This window comes from Rhinolophus hipposideros (assembly GCF_964194185.1).
Source record: "Rhinolophus hipposideros genome assembly, chromosome: 9".
NCBI classification, from domain to species: domain Eukaryota; kingdom Metazoa; phylum Chordata; class Mammalia; order Chiroptera; family Rhinolophidae; genus Rhinolophus; species Rhinolophus hipposideros.
This window is the reverse complement of record NC_138055.1, coordinates 56,686,968-56,696,868: the sequence shown is the minus strand read 5'-3', so window position 1 is coordinate 56,696,868 and position 9,901 is coordinate 56,686,968. Positions and strand designations below refer to the sequence as shown.

At 59.0% G+C, this 9,901-nt stretch overlaps 1 protein-coding gene across 1 annotated transcript; it reads right to left on the bottom strand.

Moving 5' to 3' along the window:
- NXPH4 (neurexophilin 4) lies at nucleotides 1-9,687 on the bottom strand. Its single transcript, XM_081059309.1, has 2 exons — nucleotides 9,340-9,687; nucleotides 1-1,546 (listed from the first exon to the last, which is right to left on the bottom strand). The coding sequence occupies exons 1-2, from the start codon at nucleotides 9,394-9,396 to the stop codon at nucleotides 683-685; spliced, it is 921 nt and encodes a 306-aa protein (XP_080915435.1). The 5' UTR covers nucleotides 9,397-9,687; the 3' UTR covers nucleotides 1-682.
- Nucleotides 9,688-9,901: the final 214 nt, after the last annotated feature.

The following is a 9,901-nucleotide window of genomic DNA, read 5'->3' as shown; positions in this document are numbered from 1 at the left end:
CGTATTGGATTTCACTTTATTTTGTTTCCTTTCTCGACTGTTTTGGAGTAGAAAAAATATCACGGAGAGGAAGCAACCGGGAAAGGGGCAGGTGGACCAGGACTACAGCGACAGGAAGGAGGCAGGCATAGGGCAGGGGCTGGAGTCCATCACGTACCCAGGAGTCTGCTTTCGCTACCCTAATTGGAGTTTGAGGGAAAGGGGACAGGCATACGGCAGGCAGAAGGGAATGAGGATAGGCCGCAGCTTATACTTCTTTAGTCTTTACGTGGGAACAGGGTGGAGCAGGAAGACGAGCGCCTGGGGGCAATAAAGTCAGGGTAAGATGACGGTGCCAGGCCAGGCATTATTAAAGCTGTGGTCAAAGGGAATGTCCAGCCCAGCGTCAGGAGCGTAAAGGGGACCCAATGTGGATGCAGGGGACGCTGGAACCGCCTATTCTGGACTGCGCTATGCCCCTCCACTTTGGGGTGTAGCTGAGGGAACTACCAGCCTCATAGGCACTCCCAAAAAGGAAAAGGGGACTCACGCCGGCTGATGTTCCCCGGGAGGGCTGTTCCTCTCCGCTTCCAGAAGGGAAGGGTGGATGCGGCCACAGGACTTGCGGGGCATGGGGAGGGGTCCCACTTAGGGAGGCCGGGATTTGGCGGGAAGTTCAGGGCCCGGCCGAGGGAAGGGCGCACTATCCAAAGTAGGGGTGCTCGCTCTGGAAGTTATAGTCTGGGCACACCTTCTGCACCAGTTTGTAATCAAAGCTGAGGAAAGAGACGAAAATGCAGATGACTTTGAAGGGCTTGGCACAGAGCCAGGCAGCCTGACTCTGCGTATGCTCGGTGAAGCACACCTGGGATGGGTCGTACAGGCACGGGCGATGCTTACGCGCACGGTTTGTCTTCTCATACTCCACGTGGCAATTGAAAGCTCGTGACTCTTTGGCCCCAGGCACTCCGAGCGAGCCCCCAAGTGGGCCCGCCAGCGCTCCCCCAAGGGTACCTCCTAACCCTGACCCTGTGGCCGCCAGCCCCAGCGGGGGCCCCAGCCCAGGGAGCACCCCCTCCAGGGCCAGGGTGGACTGCAGAGGGTGGGGAGCGGGGCCGGGCAGCCAGACGCCCCCGAACTCAACACGCTTGGAGGGCGGCACGATACTGACGCTGAGGTTGCCCAGACTGGACGAGTTGTGGCGGAAGTACACGCTGAAAGTCCCGTTCACATGGTCCACGATCTTGCCGGTCACCAGCAGCGAGAATTTGAGGGTATGCACCCGGAAGTAGAAGTCTCCCCAGCCAAAGATCTTTTTGGCGCGGGCCGCCTTGATAGACGGCTTTCTTTTGGTGCGTGGCGCTGGCAACGCTCCCGCCGCTCCCGCCCGGGCCAGTGCGGTGGTGTGGTTAGCGGGCCACGCCCAGCTCCAGGAGCCAGCGGTGCCCAGGCCGTCGGAAGACCTGGGCGCTGGGAGCTGTTGGCCAGGGACGCCCCCTCCGGCCGCTGCGGGGCGCAGCTCCACATACTGTGGCCTCCCGGACTCCGGTATCTGGGCACTGACGACCTGTGAACACAGAATAAGGAGGAAAAAGAGACGCTGGGGTTGTCCCTGACCACCCCGCCAGATCCCTACCCACACCAGCCCCTTTCAAAAAGTCCTTAGGAGACCAAATGGAATGCGGCAGTCGCCGGCAGTGGTTCAGGGAGCGTGCATTGGAATAGACCTGCAGCCCTACCAAGCTATGTATGTGGTGTTGGCCAAGTCACTTCACCTATCTAGGCCTCAGTTTCTACATCTGTGAAATGACACTGAGAATCCTTATGTTCTTCCAGAACTCTGATGCAGCTGAGAAAGCCCAAGCCAGTGTGGGTTTGAATAGGGAGTGGAGCTGGGGTCCTGGGCTCCATTTCCTCCAGCCTGGAGCCTAGATGGTCCAGAGTGATGGGCCAGGGAGGAGCTGGACTCAGGCAAGCGAGGCCATAACCGCTGTCAACATCCAGCATTAAGAAAGAGGTGAAGACCTCCCAAGGCCTCTGCTGAGACTAGAGCCCCCACCTAAGCCTCAGCCTTTACTCCCTTGCAGGAAGGGGCACGGGAAACCGGCAGAGATGAGGAGAGCAGTGGAGAGTCTGGGCATGTGGGTTGAGACTTGGGGGCTACTCCACTACCCCTCCCAGTCTCCAGTGCTCTGGCAGTTGTGGGGGAGAAGTGGCTCCTGGTGGTTCTCTGGGCTCAGAGGCAGGCAGGAGGAGCCGCCCTGGCCCGCCCCTACCCGTCTCCTCCTGTCTCAGGTGGCGGCGATCTGGGAGACAGCTTGGGCGCGAGTACAAGATAGATCGAGAGGCAGGAGCAGCGGGGCCAGGCCCAAGCCATCAATTATCTGGGGGTGGGGGGGTGGGGGTGGCCGGGAGTGAAAAAGACGGGTGAGAGCAAGAGGAAGAAATATGGATATGCTGCTCCAGTAAGGGGCGTGAGAGAGAGGAGCTGTGTGTGTGTCAGAGTGTGTCAGTCAGACTGTGCTAGCTGTGGCCGTTAGTGTGGCTCTTACTGTGTGTGGGTGTGTGGGTTCAGACTGGGGGAGGGAGTACTGCGTGTATCAGTCTGGGGTGGTTGTGTTTCTGTTAGCCTGGGATGATTGTATTGCATGTCTGTCTACCTGGAGTGATGTGTATTTGTGTGTTTACCTATGGTGATGAGTGTGTGTCTGCCTGCGGTGTCTGTGCAGGGTGGGTGGCTCTGTGTGTGGCCCTGGTGACTGTGTACGTCTGTCTGTATGCCCATGTGTGTCAGTCTGAGGATGCTGTGTATGTGTGTCTTCCTGCTTGTGGTGGCTGAATGTCTGCTGTGTCAGTCTGTGGAGGTTATGTATGTGTGCCTGGGTTGTATATGTGCCTGGGTTGGCTGTGTGTACGTGTGTTAATCTGATTGAGGCTGAGTATCAGTTTGGGGTTGTATGCCAAGGTTGGCTGTATGTCTGAGGGTGGCTGTGTGTGACTCTTTAGGTGTGTCACTTTTCCTGTGTGACCTATCATCTTGTGTCCATGTGTCAAGCTCTTTCTAAAGGGTGTGTGTCAGTATATCCACAATGATAGAACAAGTGTGCTCACTGTGTTCCCCCCTGAGGAGGTGCATGTGAGTTGTATATGAATGGTCCCTGCTGGCTGATCTTTGGGTAGGTAAAGAGGCCTGTCAGCACGGGTGGGTGTCACCCTCTGTTTGCACACACCCATTTGTATATACGAGTCTACAGGGGACAGGAACAGCAGAGTCAGGCTGCGGGGCTAGACTCTCCGCTGCCTGGTCCCCACCCCTGCAGGCCGCGATCCTGGGCTATTCATGCAGCGACACCCGCTCATCATACATATTTATCGGCCCCCCCATTCCTCCTGCCATCCATGCCTCCTCCCAGCTCAGGTGAGAGGGTCGGGGGAGGCAAGAGTGATTGACTCAGACAGACAAGCTTGAATAGGCAGTTAACACCGGGAGGGTGAGACTGAGAGGCACTGGGGGAAGGGGTCCTAGGCCGCAGGGGGAGGGAGGAAAGGCCTCCTAGGAGGAGCGGCCAATGCCCCCGCCAGGAGGTGGGCTTTGAGAGGGCAGAGCTGGAGCTCCAAGCTCAGAGGAGGGCATTGGAAGATGAAGTGTGTGAAGCTTCCAGAGAAAGTCTAAGGGTGGGGCTGGGGGGGGCACCATTTGAACTCTAACACCTAACTTCTCACCCCTCTGGGCCCAACCACTGCTTTTTCCCGGAGCTTCCATCGGTCCCCACAATCTGCAGCTACAACCCCAAATGTCTCCAAGCCACCCCGCCCCTAGCACACCCCAGCAGCACCCGAAGTCCTGCACCCTCCCAGTCAGGGGCTGGGACAGGGAAGCAGTTTTGGCTGGGCTGTGAAGGGTGCCGGGTATCTCCCCTCTGATCCCAGACAAATTGCTGTCTATGCTTCTCTGATCCAGGCAAATCCCCGGGCTTTGAGCACCCGCACCCCCCACCTGCCCAGGAAACAGCTATGATAAAAGGGAAGAGTTGGGGGGGGGCGGACAAAGCGACCTTGTGGGGGTGTCGGACAGGGAGGGGCAAGAGTCTGCGAGGAAACGAGCCGAGAAATGGGAACATGGAATAAAATAAAATCAAATCCTCCCTCTGGCTTCCTTGCTCGCCGGCTTGCTCTCCCTCTCTCGCTCTCCCTTTTTCACTGTTTTGCTCTCTCTCTCTCTCTCTCTCTCTCTCTTTCTCTCTCTCTCTCTCTCTTCCCCACTCTCCTCTCAGTCTCTTCTTCATTGTCTCTAATTTTCTCCTTTCATGATTCTGTTTTTCTCCCTGTTTCTGTCTGTCTCTGTGGTTATTTCCCTCTATCCTTCAGGTTGTCTGTCTCCAACTGTGGGTGGGGGTGGGAGTGAGGGCAAAGCAGGGTGACAAGGGAGCCCCTCTTTGCCCAGAATCATGGTACTGTCCCTCCCCCTCTAGGACTGAAAGTGAGAGCAGGGTTTTGTCCGAGGAGGGGTCCCCCTTGCTCCAGAGCTGGTTTAATTAAGCTAATTGAGCACGATGACATTTGCGGAGGGGAGAAGCTAGCCGGGCTGTGGGCTGGGGGGCAGAGGTGTTCTGTGGCAGACAGAGAGGAGGGTGAGGGGTGAGCTTCACCGGGCGTGCTTCCAGGCCCATGGTGGGGGGGGGCGGGAGCCGAGCCAGGAGCTCTTTGCCCCCAAGGCAGCGAGCCCACGCACTGGAGGGGAGTTGAGGCTGCCTCTTGCTGCTGAACAAACTCCACTGGGGGAGGGGGCTCTTTTGGGATGGGACTGCTGGGAAAGCGGGTGGGGGGGTGAGGGATGGGGGGCTGAGGATCAGATTGTTAGCCCCCCAGCCGCATTGCAGAGTGCACCTCCCCGGGGCCTCCAGACTGGTCGGTAGCTTCTCTCCTGCTGCCTGGGTCAGGCGGGGCCGCTCAGGATTCCGACGGGGGAAGGGACAGCACCCTGTGGTTGGAGAAGAAACAGTGCTCCCTGCCTGGGTTGGGGATGAGGAGGGAAGAGCGTACTGAGCTCTTGCACCTAGAAAGAGGAGGGGGCACTGCAGTCAGAACAGGATGGAGTAGCTGGGGTCTGGCTGAGAACCAGGGATTGAGATGGGGGTGAAGTCAGAGGTAGGGTGGACAGGACAGGCTGGGGTGAGGACTGGAACAGATATGGAGGGGGAGTGGGAATGCAAACCTGCATCTAGAAGGCACAGGTACTGGGTGCAGAGATGAGGATGAAACAAAGGTAGGAACAGGGATGAAGCATGGGAACAGGAATTAAGAGGAAATCAGAAATGGTGGACAGGCATGGGCAGAGACAGGGATGCAGATGGGGTAGGGACCAGGGAAATGAAGAGAGGGGACAGAATGGGGTGGGAACCAAAATGAGGATGCGGGAGGACAGGGATGGTGGATGAGGGATGGGCAGGAATGAGAATGGGATGGGGACTCGGAGGTGGGGATGGGGACTGGATGCGGGTGGGAACAGGAATGGGGAATGGGACATGGTTATTGAGCAGAAACAGGGATGCTGAGAGACGCAGAGACCCAGGGGGTGGGGATGGGGAAGGTGAATGGGGACTGGAACAGGAAATCGAGGACAAGGAAGGAGGTGGGAGAAAGGGACGAAGACAGGAGCTGAGGACAGGTATGGGAGACAAGTGAGAGGAAAAGGCAGAAGAGCAAGATTGGGCTATGAGAGGGGGCCAGGCAGGTGGAGGCACAGATACCTCCATCCAAACCTCACTATAGCGAGAGGGGGTGGGGACCGCTGGTGGGGCCAGCTCTGCCCTTGGGCCGGGCACCCCTCCCCCTCAGCTCCGCCTGCCCGCCTGCTCTCTGCCTGCAGCGCAAGGCTCACCGTTATCTGAATTTTGATTTTATTTTATTTTATTTTATTTCCCTGCTTCCTAGAGCCGACGCGGTCCCCACGGGAACGGCGCCCCCCGCCCCCCGCCCCGCGCCTCACTTTATTATTGCAATAAATGTGCCTATAAAGGCGCGGGCTCCAGGGCGCGGTGAGGGGGGTGGTGGGAGCCGCGGAGCTGGAGCTGCGATGTAATTTCCCGAAGCCGGAGCCGGAGGGGGAGTGGGCGGGGTGGAGGTGGAGGAGGGGCAGGCGAGGGAGAGGGGGAGACTCGCCAATTTCCAGCACTCAAAGCAGAGCTCCCTGCTCCCCACCCCACACCTCGCGACTCCCCACTCTGCCGGGCAATGCCTGAGCCTTGGGACCCCTCCCACAAGACTCTGCCCTCTCTCTGTTATCCTGTCCCCCTCCTGGGCCCCGCCCACGTGGAGTTGAGAAGCTTCCTCCAAAGTTGTCGATCTCTGCCAATGACTTCATCTCTGACTCCTGCAATGCCCCCTCCGCTTACCTAGTCTCTTTCACCGTTTATCTCTCCCCTTCCCAATGACTCCGTCTCTGACCCTAATGACCCTTCTCTACCTTGTTTCTGTTCCCTAATTACTTCACATCTTCTCCAGTCATCCTGTCCTGGATCTCCAGCTCTTCCCCCAGCCCCACTGGAGACCCTCTAGATCCTTTCCAGCAGGTACCCCTCCCGCACTTGCACTCGCAGGCTTGGGCCCAAGGGAGCTGTCAAAGCGCTGCTCCTCTCCTGTGCCCCTAGCCCAGCTGCGGCCCTGATTACCCCCAAATCCCCACCAACAGCTCCAGGCTCTAGTCCAGGCTGCACCGTGCCTAAGTGGCCCAGCCAGAGATTAGCTGGGGGGCTAGAGCAGATGATGGGATGGGGTAGGCTAGACACATGGCCAGGGCCAGCAGGCTCCAGAGACTGGAGACTCCGGCTTAATCCTTCCCCGAGGCATGATAGAGCTGGAAGGTCCCACAGGGTTCCACCCCTGCCCTCCCCCAACTAATTAGTAATTAGTGATTAGTGATTAGTGACTATTGATTGCCTGCTGCTTCTCCCAGTAGGCAGCTGCTTTGGCAAGGGGTGGGGAAGACACACACAGAGAAAGAGAGAGTGAGAGAGAGAAGAGTCAGATACCAGACGGTATTAGAAAGATACTGAAGAAGGCCTGGCCCAAAGGGCAGGGCCCCAGAGCCAGTGGAAGGCAGGAGTCCCAGGCCCTGAGAGATGACCAGGAGCCCTGAGCAAAGAGAAAGGAGAATGAGCTTCAGGAGGAGGGGCAAGTAAACAGAATGAGAGAAGGCAGGGTTGTTATGTGGTCATCGTATCATGGACAGTTAGGGTTTCCCAAAGAGCTGTCCTGTAAACTGTCCCCCACCAGCCTCTTATCCAGTGTCCATCCACTGCCAACCCTGCCAGTGAGACAGCCCTGAGCGCACACACATACATACAGCCCTGAGCCACATTCAGATACACAAACGCATCCTGACGTTTGCAATCCCACAATCAAATGTACTCAAAACCATAAGCACGTAGATACACACTCTCAAACCCTGGAGACTCATACAGGCAACACATGGGCCCCAGCACACAGATGCACTGGAGATGTACCACCTTGGGGTACACACATTGGCACATGACATACTCACAAGTGTGGACAAACGCACATACTCAGACACATCTTTCTACACATATACCCCCACAAGTAAATATTCTCACACCCACAGTCTGTATACACAAGTAAACACAGGTTCTCACAAACACACAAGCTGGACTAAATGGGAGATACACTCCCCCCCGCCCCACTGATTCCCAACACAGAGGCCCACAGCTGCAGCTCACATACACTCAGCTACATCCCCATTACTCACGTCCTCGTGCTTACTCTCCCTCAAGTCTCCACCAGATGTTTCATTCCCCTTCAGGGGGCAAAGGAAATTAAACCAGATCTGTCCACAGGGGAGTTTATGTGATGGGGAGAGTGAAGAGGAGAGTGGGAGGAAGTAGAAAGGAGGGGTGGGGAGTACCATCCCTCCCATCCTCTCCGCCAGGCCTTCACACACAGTAGGCTGTGGGGCACAGACCCCCCCCCCCCCCCGCCCCACTGCAGTCCTCTAAGGGCAGAGCTGGGCAGCAAGCCCAAAAGAAGCTCTAGCTAGTGGGAGCAGTTTCTGAAGAGGGGGCTCCTCTGCCCACCTTCCAGCCCCTCAAGGTCACCAGGCAGGTTTGGGAGAATCAGGGAACTCAATAGCCAGCTTCACTGGGCAGCCCCTGCCCTTCTGGAGCTGCTGAGAGCGATTTGGCTGAGCAGATGGAGATTCAAATGTTGAAGGGAGAACTACACCCCTTCCCGACTCTGCAGGGGCTGGGGATAGGGTGCAGGGAGTAGGGTTTTAGGAAACCACCTGCCTGCCCCTAAACTATGTAGGTCGGGGTGCAGGAAACAGGAAAATCATGGGCAGGGGAGCTGATTGAAGGAGACAGGGGGCCAGGGCCTCGGTCCCGAGTGTGGGACACACAGCGGGGCACAGATGGCTGCACTGTGAAGCAGGCACCTGCACTCACTCCTTCAAAGGCAACACAACACACCATACCAGCATACACATGCACCCCGGTCCCCAGCATGGAGACATCCGAGTCTGCCCCCCCACATGCATGCACACAGGTGCACACGCTGCCTCACACAGTTCACACCAGCACAGATGAGCACACCGTGTACATGAGTTGAAGCCTCCAAGTCAGGAGGAAGGCAGATCAAGTCTGGGCCCCCTTAGCCTCTGGGTCCTCGCCCCAGAGCGTCAGGGAAAAAAGGCCGCCTCGGGAGGTGGGGCCTTGGAGGGGACGGGAAGAGAGACTCCCCTTCCAGACAGCCCCCACCCCTATCAGCCGGCACCAGAGAGGGGTGTGTCTGTGAGGTTGTTCAGGGGAGATGGTGTCTCCGCGGGAAATATGATGGGAGACTGTAGCCAAGTTCGGCAGTATCTGTGTGCGTCCGTGTGTGCGCGCGTGTTTTGGAGCCGTGTATGCTCGGAACACAGTGCCCACCTGGCATGGTGACAAGTGCAAAGAGAAATGGGAAGGCACGAGTGGAGGGGTGGAAGGACAGACAGAGAGGGAGGCGAGCGAGACTGGCGCGGAAAGGCGGCAAGGCTGACACCCTGCTGGCTTGTCTGTCTGTCTCGCACTCCCGCTCTGTCTGGCGCACTCGCGGGTCGGGCTTAGTCCCCTCCCCCGCCGCGCCCGAAGCCAGATCCGAGTCGGGCCTCCACCCTTGCCCCAGTCCCCGACCCTCAGCCAACTTGCACTGGGAGCGCGCCTGTCCTGCACTGGGGAGTCTGTCTGTCCGCGTCCTCCACGCGGCGCAAAGTTGGGACGCTGGGGGCGGGGCGGGCGCACGGAACCCCTCGCACTCTGGGACCTTCGCATGCCGGACCCCGCGCTCGCGCTGCAGCCCTGCTGCTCTTACCTTCCTCAGGAGCCACGGGCCAAAGAGCAAGAAAAGCCATTCCGGGAGCAGCCGCATCTTCCTGGGCGGCGAGCGGGGCGGGTGGGTCAGGTCCCGGGGCAGGCCGGAGCCAGGCGGGAGCAAGGGGTTCCGGGCTGGCGTGCCGCGGGGTAGCTGCCGGAGCGGCGGAGCGGCGGCGCGGCCCGCGGACTGAGCGCTAGCAGCGAGCGCGGCGCTGGGGGCGGGGCGCGGGCGGGGGAGAAAGTTGGGTCCGACACGGGCGGCGGGCGGCGGGCGGGGGCGGGGCTCCGCGGCGCTCCAATCCCGGCCGCACCCCGCGCGCCCCCTCCCGCCCGGCTGGGGGCACCGAAGGTGACTTTCAACCCGACACGCCCCGGACACGCCCCCGGCCCAGGTGCGAAGTAGAGAGGGCGGCGGGGCTCGGGGACCATGAACCAAGGGTCTGGGTCTGTGCACGGATGAGGACTAGGGCAGGGCGTGGGGCTTGAGCTCCAGAACGGTGTTCCCAAAGGGCCCAGCACGACCGGTGTCCCTCGGTGCTCCGGGCCAAGGTGGGTCCCTG